The sequence below is a fragment of the Sesamum indicum genome, linkage group LG3 (assembly GCF_026168435.1).
Source record: "Sesamum indicum cultivar Baizhima isolate 11 linkage group LG3, ASM2616843v1, whole genome shotgun sequence".
Classification (NCBI taxonomy): Eukaryota; Viridiplantae; Streptophyta; class Magnoliopsida; order Lamiales; family Pedaliaceae; genus Sesamum; species Sesamum indicum.
In genome coordinates, this window is record NC_142659.1 from 21,890,628 (window position 1) to 21,908,761 (window position 18,134).

Below are 18,134 nucleotides of genomic sequence, written 5' to 3' on the forward strand. Positions count from 1 at the left end.
AATAATTCCAATACTTTGTTACAATTTGGTAGGAATTGAATAATCGAAATCGTGCAATATTTTTCATAATATCGCCATGCACCATTGTAGCGTCACATCAGTAGAGGGAAACAACACACGCCCTTCTAAAAGAAAACGATTCATCCTTACAAAATGAACCAACATACACTGACACCTCAGTTGGTAATAATAGTTATTTACTTGATGAATCTGCAAAATCATTTGAATATTTTACTGGGAGATCGTAATAAATGTCGATGTGTCAATAAGAATAACAAGAGGGAATCTTTTACTCTTTAGGGCTTGATAAGGGTATTGCTTCTAATTGGATCTTTGGACGGAAATTCTTTTCAAATAAAAGAAAATATAAAAAATGTCATAGGATTCGCGACCCGACCTGAGCCGTTGATCTTTCAGCAAGCACCTTACTTAAGGTGTAACACCACATGACCTTGCCATGTACGGACATTTGGACCTATAATTACTACTGTAAGAGGGTCTTAGTTGGGACCGCTCAACTAGCCTATTGATTTCACTTTGTTCTCAGGAATCGCATAATTGTGTGGTTTAGGACACGCTCGATCTTTTCTTGGGAGAAGATACTAAGCGACTCGGATCAGAGCTATCTTTTAATCTTCCATTTTGATGCTCAATGGTGTATATATCATTTAAGTAAATGAAACAATAGTTTGAGTATTCACATGCATCTACACAAAAATGGCTCGCAACTAAATTGTACTTATCTAGCTACCAAAAGAGATTGCACAAGAAATTGGGAAAGGGGGGCCCTAAGGTGGCAGTTGTGGGCCACTTTAGGGAACTGCTTCAGGACCACTGTACCAGATTGAAATCCTTTTTCTCTAAGCTCGCCGACAACAAGATCCTTCCAACGTTAAATGCTATAAATTATGCTGCAAACAGATACTATCTCAAGATCAGTCCCAGTTGTATAAATCATATTGCATCATTCACCCTTCATACAGTACTCTGATCATCAAGGTTTTCTGAGGCTTTGAGGTTTGACATACAGGAGGTAAAGAGAAGGAAATTAAGCAATATGGTACAAACAAAAAAGTTCAGAGGTGTCAGACAGCGCCACTGGGGTTCTTGGGTGTCAGAGATTCGCCACCCTTTGCTGTAAGAAATTCGCTAGTTCTAACATTAATTAAATTCAGGAAGAATGTCTGCATAAGGAAACCCTAGCTAGCTAGTTTGGGTCTGCATGTTCTTGGATTCAGTTTCTTGAAATGGGTTTTTGTTTTGTTTGTTTGTTGGCAGGAAGAGGAGGGTGTGGCTGGGGACGTTCGAGACGGCGGAGGAGGCGGCGAGGGCGTACGACGAGGCGGCGGTGCTGATGAGCGGAAGAAATGCCAAGACAAACTTCCCGGTTCCGCCGAATCAAGACAACGGCGTCAACGACATCTCCCCGTCGTCATCGTCGTCGTCTTCTTCAACTACTTCGAAAGCCAGTTCTCTCTCATCCATTCTCAGCGCAAAGCTCCGGAAATGCTGCAAAACACCGTCGCCTTCTCTCACTTGCCTGAGGCTGGACACGGAGAACTCCCACATCGGCGTGTGGCAGAAACGGGCCGGGTCCCGCTCCGACTCCAACTGGGTCATGACGGTTGAGCTCGGGAAGAAGAAGAACAACGATCAGAACCCGGCGGTGGCGGCGGCGGAGCAAGAAAAGGCGCCGCCAGCGGCGGCGCTGGAAGAGGCCGCCTCAATGGCAGGTGTGAGGGATGGGATAGATGAAGAGGAGAGGATTGCGTTGCAAATGATTGAAGAACTTCTCAACAGGAATTAATTCAATCTCAACGTACATGTATTATTAATTAGGGTTTAATTCAATTTACCCCCTCTCATTCGTGAAATGAACAAATTTGTCATGTGAAAAAATATTTAGCAAATTATCATCTGTATTGTAAAAAATGAAGCAAATTATCAGCTAATTTGCTTCATTATCCAAAATATAGGGGACAATTTGTTATTTTATTTTTCGTAGGAGATTTTTTTATTCATTTCTCGTATCACAGAGGGTAAATTGCATTTTTTCCTTTTAATTAGTGTTCCATTATGTATACTATATATAAGCTTAATTGCAACGCTGCTAATTGTTTTTCATAAAAAAGCTTCAGAAAATTATAATCCAAACAGTCCTTTAAAAAGGGTTGAAGAATTTGTCCAATCTACGGGCAAGCTGGAATTTTTATTAGCATCTTCTATTTTATTTAATATATATATTTATATTATATCGATAAAGATAACATTATTATATATTTTATTTAAAAAAGAATTTTATAGACATAATGTGTATATATTAAATAAATAGAAGATATATATACCAAAATTTAGAATAGAAAATTCGTGCACAGGAAACTAAATGGTATCTGTCTGCTTTGGTAAATACAAATATAGGGGGTTTAGTTTATCCGCGAAAAGGTCAACTTTCTGTATATATGAACTTATGTTTCCTCATTGCGTTATTGTAATTTAAAATTTTTATTATAAAGTAGTGCAGAATTTTTCATTTGTACCTATAAAATATATAAATTATATATATTTATATATTAAATAATATTATCTTATAATATTGACTCGTAATATTAGGAAAAATTATTCATATTTGGGATTGGTGAAAGGTGAATAGATATTTGCTATATATATGGTGATCTGCAGGCTGGTTTCTGTTAAGATCACACATCTTTCTGTTTTTTGGGATGGTGTTTGTGTCCATTTCGAGATAATAAGGTTCACTTTTTTGCCCAACCACATATCTTTGGCTGCTGTCATTAACTCCCAAAGTTGTTTTATGTGTAGATTGTCAATTTCTTTTAGGATAAATCATAACTGAATGTTTCTAAAAATGACATAAGCGTGGTAAATTTGTTAAGCGTAATAATAACTACAAGTTAGTATGAAAGAGAAATTAATTTTCTTTAATAAAACAGTGCAAAACAACTACATTTTGAACTTTCTCAAATTTTCACGAAACTTGACCCAAACGTTGGTCTAGACCCAAGCATTTGTTTGGTAAATTTGCTAAGCGTAATAATAACTACAAGTTAGTATGAAAGAGATACAAACTTTCTTTAATAAAACAGTGCAAAACAACTAAATGTTGAACGTTCTCAGAATTCAACGAAACTTGACCCAAATATTGGTTTAGACCCATGCATTTGTTTGGTAAATTTGCTAAGCGTAATAATAACTACAAGTTAGTATGAAAGGGAAACGAATTTTCTTTAATAAACAGCTAAATTTTGAACGTTCTCAAAATTCGACGAAACTTGACTCAAACGTTGATCTAGACCCATACATTTGTTTGATAAATTTGCTAAGCGTAATAATAACTACAAGTTAGTATGAAAGAGAAACAAACTTTCTTTAATAAAACCGTGCAAAACAACTAAATTTGGAATGTTCTCAGAATTTTATGAAACTTGACTTAAACGTTGGTCTAGACCCATGCATTTGTTTGGTAAATTTGCTAAGCGTTATAATAACTACAAGTTAGTATGAATGAAAAACAAACTTTCTTTAACAAAACCGTGCAAAATAGCTAAATTTTAAACGTTGTCAGAATTCAATGAAACTTAACCTAAACGTTGGTCTAAACCAATGCATTTGTATGGTAAATTTGCTAAGCACTATAATAACTATAATTTAGTATGGAATGAAAACAAACTTTCTTTAATAAAACCGTGTAAATAGCTAAATTTTGAACGTTGTCAGAATTCCACGAAACTTGACCCAAACGTTGGTCTAGACACATGCATTTGGGTGGTAAATTTTCTAAGTGTAATAATAATTACAAGTTAGTATGAAAGGGAAATACTTTCTTGAATAAAATCGTGCAAAACAGCTAAATTTGGAACGTTATCAGAATTCCACAAAACTTGATCCAAACGTTGGTCTAGACCCATGCATTTGTGTGGTGAATTTGCTAAGCGTTATAATAACTACAAGTTAGTATAAAAGTGACACAAACGTTTTTTAATAAAAGTGTGCAAAACAGCTAAATTTGGAAAGTTGTCAGAATTCCACGAAACTTGACCCAAACATTGGTCTTGACCTATGCATTTGTGTGGTAAATTTGCTGAGCACAATAATAAGTAGAAGTTAGTATGAAAGGGAAACGAATTTTATTTAATAAAATAGTGCAAAACAACTACATTTTGAATGTTCTCAGAATTCCACGAAAGTTGACCCGAACGTTGGTCTAGACCCATGCATTTGTGTGGTAAATTAGCTAAGCGTTATAAGAACTACAAGTTAGTATGAATGAAAAATAAACTTTATTTAATAAAACCGTGCAAAACAGTTAAATTTTGAACGTTGTCAGAATTTCACGACACTTGACCCAAACGTTGGTCAAGACCCATGGAATTGTGTGGTAAATTTGTTAAGCACTATAATAACTAAAATTTAGTATGCAAGTGAAACAAACTTTCTTTGTTAAAACCTTGCAAAATAGCTAAATTTGAAACGTTGTTAGAATTTCACGAAACTTGACCCAAACCTTGGTCTAGACCCATCCATTTGTGTGGTAAATTAGCTAAATGTAATATTAAGTACACGTTTCATGAAAGGAAAATGAATTTACTTTAATAAAACAATGCAAAACAACAAATTTTAAACGTTCTCAGAATTTCACGAAACATGACCCAAATGTTGGTCTAGACCCAAGAATTTGTGTGGTAAATTAGCTAAGCATAATAATAACTACAAGTTAGTATGAAAGGGAAACAAACTTTATTTAATAAAATCGTGCAAAACTGCTGAATTTTGAATGTTGTCGGAATTCCACGAAACTTGACCCAAATGTTGGTCTAAACCCATGCATTTATGTGGTAAATTTGCTAAGCATAATAATAAGTACAAGTTGGTATGAAAGGGAAACGGATTTTGTTTGATAAAACAGTGCAAAACAACTAAATTTTGAACGTCTAGACCCAAGAATTTATGTGGTAAATTTGCTAAGCGCAATAATAACTATAAGTTTGTATAAAAGGGAAACAAACTTACTTTAATAAAACCGTACAAAACAGCTAAATTTTGAAAGTTCTCAGAATTCGATGAAACTTGACCCAAACATTGGTCCAGACCCAATAATTTGTGTGGTAAATTTGCTAAGCGTAATAATAACTATAAGTTTGTATAAAAGGGAAACAAACTTGCTTTGATAAAATCGTGTAAAACAGCTAAATTTTGAATATTCTCAAAATTCGAAGAAACTTGACCCAAACGTTGGTCTAGACCCAAGAATTTGTGTGGTGAATTTGCTGAGCGTAATAATAACTATAAATTTGTATAAAAGGGAAACAAACTTGCTTTGATAAAACCGAGCAAAACAGCTAAATTTTGAACATTCTCAAAATTCGACGAAACTTGACCCAAACATTGGTCTAGACCAAGAATTTGTGTGGTTATTATTACGCTTAGCAAATGTGTGGTGAATTTATGTGGCAAATTGTGCGAAAATCTCCCATAGGATTAAAAGTAGGCAATTTCATAAGTTACTGGATCTAAACAAAAATGGATATAATTATCAGACTAAAATTAAAATTCGGCATGCTTAGCATATTAAAATAATACTTTTCCCAAAATATATATTATACATGTGCACACATATAAAATGCGATCTAATTATGATGCTGAGCAAGAAGAATGTGTTAATAGTTCACACCAGCTTCCGTATCTTGAACTTGAAATTCTTAAACAGATCGAGTGCGGTATACTCAATTCATTCAATATCATTGGATTACAAGAAAATACATGAGAAAAACAACGAAAGTTATATAAAAGAATAATTTTTATTAATAATAATAATAAATAGAAGAGCGACAGACAAAACCCTCTTCAAAATCAAGACGGACCACAAGAATTGGTTTGAATAAACAACAATCCAACTAATAACCTTGACCTAGAAAGAAACCAACCCAAAACCCTCAAAATAAAACATAGGATGCCACGAGACCAAGAAAAAATAGCCCAGAGACAGTCATCTTAGTGGGAGTTGCATCCGAGGTACCAACACCATCTCCAGTTGATGGCACAGTCTTTGATCCAGCCCCTGCAATCACACATTCATCGGTCCAAGAAAACTCGAAAAATTTAATTATATGCTTTACGAAATTTTTGAAATGATCCCAAAATTAATAAAAAATGACATTTAGTCCTATGTTCAAGTTTCTATAAAAAATATTAGACGACAAAGACATGTGTAATGCGAGTATTCGTCAGCTTGGCTACTCAAACACAACTGATGGGCAGGTACATTGTACGTGTTCTTTCCATTGTTTTAAGAAAACTTGGGAATAGAATTAAATATGTCGAGTTTTTACAATTTTCGGATAATTTTAAAAATTCTATAAAATATAGAATAAATGTGTTCAGTTTTTTTAATTTTAAAATTATTTTAAAATTTTCAAAAAGTAGAAAATTAAAAGTATTGAAACCCTATGGTATGAAAGTAAAAGTGTAATTTGGCCAAAATGTCTGGATTAGGAGATTGTGTACCTGAGCTTGTGTTGGGAGTATTGGGTGTTGAAGCAGGAGACCCAGATGGGGAAGCAGCTGTAATTGAAACACATATTTTCAGATAATTACATAGATACACATGAAGTATGGGCATATTACAAAAGAGTCTTGATTTTGATTGGGTAAATTATATTACACCCTCTTAAATCAGATTTAATAATTACACAAGTGCCCTCTATTACTTGTAAAATTATAAGTAGATCCCCTTGAGGGAGTATCGATGTAATATACCTCACAAGTAGAAGGTATTTATGTAAATTACAATTACAAACTCAAAAAGTGTACTTGTAATTTTATGAAGCGTAGAGAATGTTTGTGTAACTAAACTTAAACCTATGAGATATTGATGTAATTTGCCTACTTCAAAAAATTACAGTTCTAACACTCTTTGGGGTCCGTTTGCTACGATATATATACATTATTTTATTTGGTGATTGAAATTTGTATCATGGGCTAAAAAGTACTTTAATCTAGAACTCAACTAACAATCAGATTGTCGAAGTCGGATAAGATATCAAATATTGCTATATCATCCCAATATAAATTAAGAATTACTAATTTGACCCTATCCATAAATTAAATTAGCCAATCCAATTTGGTTCTTTTTCAAAAAGAAAAGGATAAGATTGTCTATTTACATAAATCCTATACATCCAGACAACATGGACTACCTATAGCATACACCCCACATCTTTTACATAATAAGAAATTTGACATATGAAAATTAGCTACCAAACATAAAATCACTTTCTCTTGTATTCTAGCACCAATATTTTTCCTAATATGTAACATCATGTCCAATTTCATTAATACAATGGGACAGGCCCTATAGTCATATTTTACATTTCAAATTTTTTTACCATCATTTAATATCTTGAGAAAAATGATAATATAAACTATAATTATGGTAAATAGCAATTTATCCCCCTGTGATATTAAAAACGAGCATATTATCCCTCTATGAAAAAAAATTAGTAATTTATCCTCCTGTACTTTTTAAAATGAAGCAATTTACCTCGTTATATTAGGGAGGTAAATTGCTTTAATTTTAAAAACATAGGGAGGTAAATTGTTATATTTTTAAAAAATATAGGGAGATAAATTGTTATTTATTTTTTCATAAAAGAGTAATTTACTCATTTGCGATATCACATGAGTTAAATGTAGGGGTTGTCGATATATTTATGATCAGATGTAAACATCTATGCTATGAAGTAGAGACCAGTTAGTTATTACCATTGCATAGGCTAGTAGGGGGAGTTTGGACGTTGCAAGCCTTAGGCAGGGCCAGAGCTTGAGTCTGGTTGATGCTGATCCCTAAGTTCGGGCCTCCACCGTTAAGCACTTGACACAAGCACTGCGGCTGGGACCGGACCGCTGTATCGAGCTGCGTGCAGCAGGCGGACGACGGGGTGGAAGAGTTACCGGAGATGTAGTTGAGGCAGGGCGACATGCTGATGAGCGCATTCGTGCAATCGCTAGATTGGGCGGTAACGTCAGCCCAAAGTATGGTGGCTATAATCAAGACTAAGGCCATGGATACTTGTTGATGTGCCATTTTTGATGTAGTGATTGAATTCTTGCTTAAAATGTAAGGTGTTTCGATGAAGGGAAAGGTTATGTTTTGGGGTTTATATAGGGAACTTTGTGTTGAGGGGTCAAATCTTAAGAGTGGGATTTAGGTCGGTGGGTGTGGGGTGGGGGTAGGGGGGGGGGGGATTGGGTTACCAACTTCTTCCTAACTTTGAAAGTCTTTGATTACTTTCATTTGATTTTTGGAAGGGTTTTATGAGGAGGAATTGTATGTTTGCAATTATTGGGAAAGTAGGAACAATATAAATAGTTAGTTGTACGGTAAGCGAAGTATATGTGATTTTAGGACAAAGATGTCGATCAATAAAACAAGTGGTTATTGAATAACTATTTGTCTAATTTGTCAGATGCGAGCAAGAAAAAGAGTCGACGGCCCATCTAATTCGCTTAACTGTCATCTGTTATATTTGAGAAAGAAAATATAGTTGAAATCTGAATTTGATCAAATTTAAATAAATTGCATAATAAGTATAATAGATTTATTATATATTTGATATAATTTTCATAAATAACAACTAATTATATTGTATATATAATTATAATTATTATGTGATTTGTTTAATCTGATCAAATATATAAATAAATGAAGCAGTAAATGAAAAACTTTCATTACGTCCACCTACACCAAGCCCAACTCCGCTCTGCCATAAGACGACATTTCAGTTCTGGCTCAACGCAAACAATGAGTATATGGGACCAACTCTAAACACCCGAACTCCATCACTGCCCCCAAAATCAAGCCCACCTTAACTCAACAAGACCTAATTGAACCCATTTAACGTAATTTAATCTAACACATGCCCATTAACTCATTCTAGTTCATGTCAAATCTGTCCGTACTCAACTAATCACAAAATCGATAGTAATTGATCACTCTCCTTCAATTATAAAAAATCTACTTAAATATTATTAAACTTGATCGAGTTAGAATTTATATTACTATTCACCAATAACTAGTGGTCGACTGGTCATTTAGGAGACAGTCCATTAGTTTGAGTGTAAAAATTTTTTTGTTCAAACTCTAATTACGTGTATTTTCATTTTCAGTTTTTGTAAAAACATAATTTTTTTAAATAAATTCTAATTGAAATATATTAACTTAATATCACAGTTCAATATAAAAATACAATCTCATTAATTAGTTTAAAATATATTATCATTTCCACTTAAAACTCAAAATAAAAACACAAACATTTCTAGTTCTTAATTAATTCCATGAATGGTCAAACAAGAATGAGAAAATGACAAATAATCCTAGAAAGGTCACCTAAATCTCTACATTTGACAAAGTTGGTTAAAGTAGTTGATCTCCAAAACCCACTTCAACCCCCACATCTTCTTCCCCCTTTCATTTTGCTACCTAAGCTTTGCCATTACCTATATATAAATCCCATCACCATCTCTTCACAACCAAATTAACCAACACAACAACTCCTTACCCATGCACATCCAATATTTCTCTAACCCCCACAAGACACAAGCCAATCTCATGGAAAGATCCACAAAATTTTCATATCTATCAATACTATGTCTTGTTACAGCACTGTTGACGATCTTGACTGTACCTGTTAACGGCCAGTCGAGCACGTTATGCACTGGACCTATGCTCCGCAGCTTCGGCTCCTGCATAAATTTTCTTTCAAGTGGGTCAAATGCATCTTCACCAACTTCAGCTTGCTGCAGTTCTTTAAGAGACCTCATGAGCAATGGGCAAGATTGCTTGTGCCTTATTGTCACTGGAGGCGTCCCGTTCCAAGTCCCCATTAATCGGACCTTGGCAATCTCTCTTCCTCGTGCTTGTAGGATGTCGGGTGTGCCCATTGAGTGCAAAGGTAATAGTCGGGATAGCTGTTCTAACACCTTATACACGTAAAAATCAGGCAATCAGAAGAATGAATTAAATACGATTACAGAGGATATATCTATAATTTTTCAAAATCAAATGATATCTTGTAATATGTTCTAACTTTAGAAGCTCTGTCTAAAGATTTCTATTAATTTTACTGCATATTTATGTGTATTTGGTTACTAACTTTGAGTTCTTGTGTACCAAATACAGCCACTGCAAGCCCAGTTCCAGCTCCAGGTACACTTCGAGAATTCTAGCAATTTCCAAAGCCATGATTCTAATCTGAATAAATTCATAAACCTGCAAGAATCTTGATATATTCTTTGGATCAATTGATCAAACAGCTTATGAACCTAAGTTCAATTTCTGATGCTTTGAATGGCAGATTCAGGAACTCCAGGCCAGGGTGGACCACTATATCCTGGATTATCTCCTCCAAGTCCTACAGGTACTTCATTTCCATGAACCCTGTCATTAAAATTACAAATATCTCCCCTCTAAATTTCTGCATTCACAAAGAACTTAGCATTATGTCTACTGCTAGAGTATCGAGTCTGACCCAACAACATTCAAAAACTACCCTTATCTTTTGTGTAATTACAAAATTCATTTATGACATTACAAAAATAGGGACGGTGAACGTCTAATGATGTTGACATTTTTTAGAGGTGTATATATAATTTTTCAAGAAGTACGAGTGGTTTGTGTAAATGATCATGTTGATATTTTGATAGGTGTATATGTAATTTTTCAAAAGACAAATAATTTATATAAATAAATTATAGATCATGATTTATAAATTTAATTTTATCCTAATTTTTCAAAAGACAAATAATTTATATAAATAAATCATAGATCATGATTTATAAATTTAATTTTCTCCAAAGGATTTAGTAGTTTCATCAAACTATTCCCTTTAGTTTCTCTCTTTTTCGATCAATTAAAGAAATATAATAAGAATTTAGATTATCCACACTAAAATAAGTTAGTAGTTCTTTTAACAAGCTATTCCTTTTATTTTCTTTCTTTTTCAATTAATTAAACAAAAATTGAAATTATAATACACGTTGAGTGTGTTTCATCCTTCAGTGTAAAGATTATAATCTTAAGAGGGAAAATTTTGATAATTTCAAAAGGAGGGGTATTATCGACAATTAACCCAAAAAAAAACATAAGAACTTTCGGTTTTTCTCATAGAATATGGATTGTGTCCTTTCAAAATCTTGCAGTTCCATTTACTCCCCAGCCCTTCACACCGCCGTCGTTGGGACCAGGAGGCCGCATGACGCCGCCTCTGGCACCGGAAGGGGACTTAGTTCCGACTCTGACGCCGCCCGGAATGCGGCCAACTTTGACTCCGTCGGCGGCGCAGCCGTCTCTTAGTGCTTTGCCATCTCTTCTTGTAGCAGTAGTGTTTGGAGTCATTCTGGTGAAGTGGCATTGATATGTAGGGGTTGTTGTGTTTCCATGTTTTGTGCACAATTGTTTTTTGGGATAATTCAGTCACATTTTTTATTCATTTGATGGTGTACAAAATTAGTGTCATGAGTTTATGGAAAATAATATTTGCTTTGTTGGTTTTATTTTTAATTTTTATTTCAAGATAGTAGAGAAAGATAAAGATATGTATATGTATTTTTGGGGAAATTTTAATGTGTGAATTTGTCTTTTATGTCGGTGACACAACAATCTATTCAGACACACTACAAGAAAAAAGAAAAAGAAAACTAGGAAAAAAAATTAATTGCTAATATACAATCATGAATTATATCTACTTAGTGTCAATAATTTTTATTTTATTATAATTTATGTGCATAAAAATAGATTGACCCAAAGAGGTCCAAATGATCCAAAAACAAGAAAGAAACGAGAGGCCTGTAACATTCTAGGAGGCCCAAGTCATGAGAGACCCAAAAACACTTGATAGGCGGCCTTGACAAGTACTCCCTAGAAAGTAAACAGATAGACGACCTTGGCAGGTGTCCCCTAAAAAGTAGATAGGCGGACGACCTTGGCTAGTGGCACCCTAAAAACAAATCGGCAAAGGAAGGAGGCCTGTTTCGTCAAAATCGGCCCAAGAAGGAGGCTCGTTGGGATCGGCCCAAGGAGGAGCCCCTATCCAAAATCTGTCCAAGGATGAAGCCTGAAAGCTTGGCCTAAGAAGGAGGCCCAACACGAAAGTTTGTTGTATTTTTTCAAGGCCAGCCCGAAGGCAGGAAGGTGTCTTTAATGGGTTGGGCTCTTCAGTCTAAGAGGATTCCCCACTAGGTTGGAGTCTGCATGAAGTAGGAGTCCTCCCTTTTACCGAAAAACTTGTTGCTTAAGGAATAGATAAGGTGCAATCCTATCCCCCCTAAATCCCACCTTCCTCGCCAAACACGCAGATCCCCTCCCAGAACTCCTGTTACAGAGGCACTCCTTCTCTATAAATAAGGGAGGTACCCCTCAACAGACAATCCCCTTCCACACTCGAGAACCTCTCTTGCTCATACTCTACTACTCTAATTTCGTGCTCTTACATACAAAATTTCCACTTTTAGCATAATTTCTCGTCATAATTCATTATTATAATTATCTATTCTTAAATTTGGGACTAACTTAAGCATCAAAGTGCTCACATTTTGTTTTGCAGGTCCTCTTTCTCAAGAGTTGTTATTCAATTAACCTAAATTTGATGTTAAGATCCAAAGATTTTAGACCCGTGATAAAATCGCACACATCAATCGGTACCATCTGTGGGAAACACAGATCTAAGACGTGAGATCAATGGAAGGAGTCCACACGTCCTTGGAGGACTCCCCCGAAAGGACGGTCCCCTCATGCCAGAGGCCTCCTACGACTGATTAATACCTCTATTCAAGGCCCAACTTCAGTGGCTCCATCATCATTTGTTATTTAGTTTTAATGTTTCACTAATTCGATTTTTAAGTACAAAACGCCCCTTAGAAGAGTAGGCGGGCATCCTTCTAAGAATAAGCCCTGTCCTGTGGTAGGTATCCCCCTAAAAAAGAAGCATCCTGCTCGGCAAATAAATCTTTACATATCTGCTTCTCTCAAGGAGTATATTTTGTTTTAATAATTTTGGCGATTTATTTTACCCCCTTCAACGTGTTAACATATATTTGCTTGTAAGAATTTCACGAGCATTACATCCCTCTCATCAAAAGTCCTGTCTTCCACACAGGCACAAATGCCCTCTCCATAGAGGCTTCCCAAGCCCTCCTTCGTCCAGGCACTTAGGTCCTTCTTTGGGGGACTCGTAAGCTCTGTCCCATGGAGGCACCTAAGCCCTCCTCCGCGGAGGCTTCTAAGCCCTGCTACCAGCAGACACCTTATTCTTCCTCCGGTGAGGTTCTTAAGTCTTGCTCCAAGAGGGCCCTTTCTCAAATAAGCCCTCCGAGGAGGAACACAATAACTTCGCTCCGTGCAAGATCTATTCGTAATATATATCTATTTTTGTTATTTAACATTCTCTTGCAGAAAAATAAAGTTCTACATCGAAATAGGCACAAAAAGCACCCGTCCCCTCCTCCATGGAGGCACCCTCCTAAAAAGTCCTGCTCCATACAGCCACGAAGTAAGTCCTTCTTATTCTAAGCATGCTTATGCTAATTATATTCTTTACACTCTAATATATATCTATTTTTCGAACCCTATCTTTGAAGATTTCTACTCTAATAAGTGCAGAAATCTCCAGTTATTAGAGTGTGTGGGGGGGGGGGGGGGGGGAGCTATTGATGAGCAAAAAATAAGTTGGCCCAAAAAGGCCTAAACAATCCAAAAAGAAAAAAGAAACGAGAGGACCCGTAACATTCTAGGAGGCCCAAGTCATGAGGCGCCCAAAAATACTTGTTAGATGATCTTGACAGGTGTCCCCTAGAAAGTAGACAGGCGGGCGGCCTTGGCAGGTGCCCCCTAAAAAATAAATCGGCAAAGCTGCCTCTTTCCTCAAGATCGGCCCAAGACAGAGGTTCGCTGGGCTTGGCCCAAGGAGGAGCCCCCCACTCCAAAATTCGTCGAAGGATGAAGCTTGCAAGCTTAGCCCAAAGAGGAGGCCCAGTACAAATGCCTGCAGCATCTTTCCAAAGCCAACCCGAAGGGAGCAAAATGCCCTCAAGGGGTTGGGCTCTTCAGTCTAAGAGGACTCTGCACCAGGTAGGAGTCTGCATGAAGTAGGAGTCCCTCCTTTTACCCAAGAACTTGCTGCTTAAGGAACGGATAAGGTGCAACTGTATCCCCCCTGAATCCCACCTTCCTCTCCAGACACACAGATTCCCCTCCCCAAAACTCCTGTTATGGAGGGACTCCTCTACAAATAGGGGAGGTACCCCTCAACAGACAGTCCCCTCATCAGAGTGCTAACCTTTTGTTTTGCAGGTCCTCTTTCTCAAGAGCTTTCACTCAATTAACCCAAATCTATTATCAAGATCCAAAGACTTTGACCCGTGCTAAAATTGCATTCATCAATAATAATAAATTTTATGATTTTAATATTGATAATTACTTTGTAAGAGTTGTTATGTATATATATAAGGAAAAAATAGGGACAAAGAATTGCGCATCTAAATATAATTCTTTTTAACATACATTCACTAACCACAATAGTGACCCCTTAATGACAATAATAAAAAGGGATAATTACACTCTCCTTTTCTGAGATTTGGTGCAATTACTCATAAACCCCATATGATTTGGAAAATTACATCTAGTACCCAAATGTTTGCTTTCATCTAACAAATAAGTCCCTCTATTAGTCAAAATTTACTGAATATGCTAATATTAACAAAAATAATGAAAAAAAATTGATATTTATCCGTAATTAATTGATTTATTACTGATCTATAGCAGTTCAAATAAATTTTTTATGATTAAATAACCCTCATACATTTTCACGTATTAATGCATATAAAAATGTATATTTTTACTATTATAAGGATAATTTAGTACGAGAAAAATTATTTGACCTGCAACAAGTCAGTTCTAAGTTAATCAAGGATAAATTATAAATTTTCATTCAGTTTTTTCGTTAATATCAGCAAATTCAGTGAATTTTGACTAACGGATGATGCATTTGTTCGACGGAAGCAGACCTCAGGGCTACTAGATGTAACTTCCCAAACTACATAGATTCTACATGTAATTATACAAAATCTCAGGGGAGGAGAGTGTAATTATCCCTAATTAATAAATATTGTTGTTAACTAGATTATGTTGTCACTGTATATATGCCACTAATTATCTATCCCGACAGTTTGATGCACAATTCTTGGAACTAATAGTTTTATAGGTGAGAAGATGGAAAAATCACATTTTTGGTTCTATATATTAGGATTTCGTTTTTTAAAAAGTTTAGTTCTACTTGTTACGATTTTATCATATTGCATCTAATAAGTTAAAATTTTTCATAATTTTAACCCTTACTGGCATTTTCGGTCCAATAACTAATGGAGCCCGTAGCATTTCCTATACATTTTCGTGTCAATTATTGGATGAAAAATACACATGCTACTAACATTGATAAAAATTTCAATTTACGGGATATAATGTAAGAGAATCGTAATAAATAAAGTGAAGTTAAAAAAAAATCATAACATATGATATTATAAATACAATTTTTTTTTGTGAAAAAATATAAAATTATTATTACTTAATATATATTTTCAGTAACACGCCACTTATACCACATTTCATTGTGGTGACAAGCCAGAACCCTCCCTAATTCCATGAGTTTGACTTATGACTCAACTCATCTGAACTCATCTCATACAACAAAGACTCGAAGAAAACACACAGAAAGGCAAGATTTTGATGAACTGAGTAGGTCAGAAGCTTTCCAAAAACCCTAATCCATATGAAACTCACTCTTGCTGCATGCTGAACATGCCTATATATATAAATACCCTAATCAAACTCCCACCAACATGTACAACTGCCTGCAAATACTTCAAGGGGAAAATGGGGTTGCAATATCACTTTTGCTGCATCATTTGGGTGATTGCAGTACATCTAGTGCTGCTTTCGACGTCGTCGTTACCGGCGACTACTCAAGTAGCGCAAGGATGCTCTCTTGCGGGAATAAACCTGCAAACTTGCCTAGTTCCCAGTAGTCAAACTGCATTTCCCCTTGATTCCTGCTGTGCTTCTCTTAGCCTAGCGGTTGAGGCTGGATACCACTGCCTCTGCTCTTTGCTTGGCCCTGATGGTTATCCTGTTGTCTTCAGCTCTCCGCTTGCACTCTTCTTCTCAAACTGCTACATATCACTGCCTCCTTTAACTCATTGCCATGGTAAGATCATGTGGAGAAGCAGTTTCTTTCCAAAGTTGGTCTTGTTCTTTGCGTTAAATGCAATTTACCCGCTATAATGTTGCAAATGAGTATATTGATCCATGTGAAAAAATAAATAGCAATTTACCTCCTATGTTAATTAAAGTAAAGCAATTTACTCCCTGTATTTAGGGAAGTAAATTGTTGTATTTGAAAAAACACAGGAGGTAAATTATTATTTCTTTTATAAAAAGATAATTTGCTCATTTGTAATATTATTGAGGGATTGCCTGCAATTTTTCCTTGTTCTTTTTTACCTAGTGCATGGGATTTGCTTATTGGAATAATTAGGGTTACACCCCCCTCAGTTTTGATAAATTAGAGAAGTTGCCTCTATTATTTGAATAATTATACTATAACACCTCTAATTGTCAGGATCAATGTTCTTGACATATTGATTTTGTAGTAATTGATGTTTTATTACGGGGAAAATGCAATTTGATCCGGGACTTTTTTAATTTAATCTTATTTGTTAAGGTTTTCATACATTGTGAAACATAAGTTAAAATTCTCAATGTTGGTTTTCAAGTACATTTTCGTCGAATAATTAACAAAAAATATATTAAAATATTAAAGGCTATGTTAGTTATTGGATGAAAAATGCACATGAATACTAAAACTAAAAAAATCTTAAACTTACGAGTGGCAATATGAAAAAATTATAACAAATAAAATCAAATTAAAAAAAAACATTAACATATAAGACCAAAAATATCATTTTTCCCTTTTATTACATTGACACCTATTATTGATGCTATGAAAGATTTATGTTATCTGACTACAAAGTTGAGTCTATATGTCAATAATATTGCATTTGGATTTTATTTTGAAACTAATAGGACAAGTGGGTCCAAATTGATTTACGGTGCAAAATTGTAATTTTGGTACTGTAAGTATATACAGATGTCCTATTAAAATTAATTTTTACAATTAAGTTCTGTAACTAAAAGAAATTAACACATTGAGGACACAATTTACTGGGATTTGCCAATGTTGGAAAAGCACCATCTGACATGCATGGGATGGGATAATTGCATTTTTGGTTCCATATATTATGCTCTTTTTTATTTACTCCTATTTATTACGATTTTTCATATTGCATTCATAATTTGAATTTTTTTTTAATTTTAGACCTAGTGTGCATTTTTCGTCCAATAATCAACGGAGTTGTTAGCATTTTCGTACATTTTTCGTTAATTAATGAACGAAAAATGCACGTGAGGACTAGCATTAAGAAAAATCTCAACTGATGGGATATAATGCAAGAAAATCATGACAAACGGGTTAAATTGAAAATACCCTAACATATGGGATACAAATACTATTTTCCCTGCATGTGAACCAAATTAATTGGGGAATTCTAGCTAAAATGTGTGAAACTTTTGAATTACAGGACAAAATTGCCAAATAAATTCATACACGACTAAAATTAGCACACACCATATTTAGAGGACTAAAATTGTAATTTTTCTCCTAAAAAATCGCCCATGACCTATGGATCCCAAAAATAGCCAAGAATACAATTTCTTTAGTTATTGATTGTGTACTTGGAACCTGACGTGGAATTATTCGGGTTAAGTTTTAGATCCAGACCCTCTTGTGTTTGCACCACCAGTTGCTGCACTGCCGCAGCCGCGGCCACAGCCGCCTCCGCCGTCTAGTCCGACGATGCCGGTGCAAATGCCGCCAAATCTGCCAAGGGACGACCAGTTTGTGCCTTTGCCTCCAAAAGTGAATGAAATCCTTGTCAATTCTGAGGGCCAGAATTCTTCCATGGCTGATGGGAATGACAATTCAAGCCTCAGCGGCAGCAGTCCTCCCGCG

The 18,134-nt window shown here is 35.3% G+C and overlaps 3 protein-coding genes across 3 annotated transcripts; 2 read left to right on the forward strand and 1 right to left on the reverse strand.

Moving 5' to 3' along the window:
* Window positions 1-868: 868 nt before the first annotated feature.
* Window positions 869-2,030, forward strand: LOC105158389 (ethylene-responsive transcription factor WIN1). Its single transcript, XM_011075136.3, has 2 exons — window positions 869-1,137; window positions 1,279-2,030. The coding sequence occupies exons 1-2, from the start codon at window positions 1,058-1,060 to the stop codon at window positions 1,805-1,807; spliced, it is 609 nt and encodes a 202-aa protein (XP_011073438.2). The 5' UTR covers window positions 869-1,057; the 3' UTR covers window positions 1,808-2,030.
* Window positions 2,031-5,714: 3,684 nt separating this feature from the next.
* Window positions 5,715-8,162, reverse strand: LOC105158527 (non-specific lipid transfer protein GPI-anchored 26). The gene is made up of 3 exons (XM_011075310.3): window positions 7,780-8,162; window positions 6,523-6,579; window positions 5,715-6,076 (listed from the first exon to the last, which is right to left on the reverse strand). The coding sequence occupies exons 1-3, from the start codon at window positions 8,099-8,101 to the stop codon at window positions 5,952-5,954; spliced, it is 504 nt and encodes a 167-aa protein (XP_011073612.1). The 5' UTR covers window positions 8,102-8,162; the 3' UTR covers window positions 5,715-5,951.
* Window positions 8,163-9,539: 1,377 nt separating this feature from the next.
* LOC105158528 (non-specific lipid transfer protein GPI-anchored 16) lies at window positions 9,540-11,657 on the forward strand. The gene is made up of 4 exons (XM_020692845.2): window positions 9,540-9,968; window positions 10,196-10,222; window positions 10,371-10,433; window positions 11,215-11,657. Exons 1-4 carry the CDS (start codon window positions 9,578-9,580, stop codon window positions 11,427-11,429), a joined length of 696 nt encoding a protein of 231 aa, XP_020548504.1. The 5' UTR covers window positions 9,540-9,577; the 3' UTR covers window positions 11,430-11,657.
* The last annotated feature ends 6,477 nt before the right edge of the window (window positions 11,658-18,134 follow it).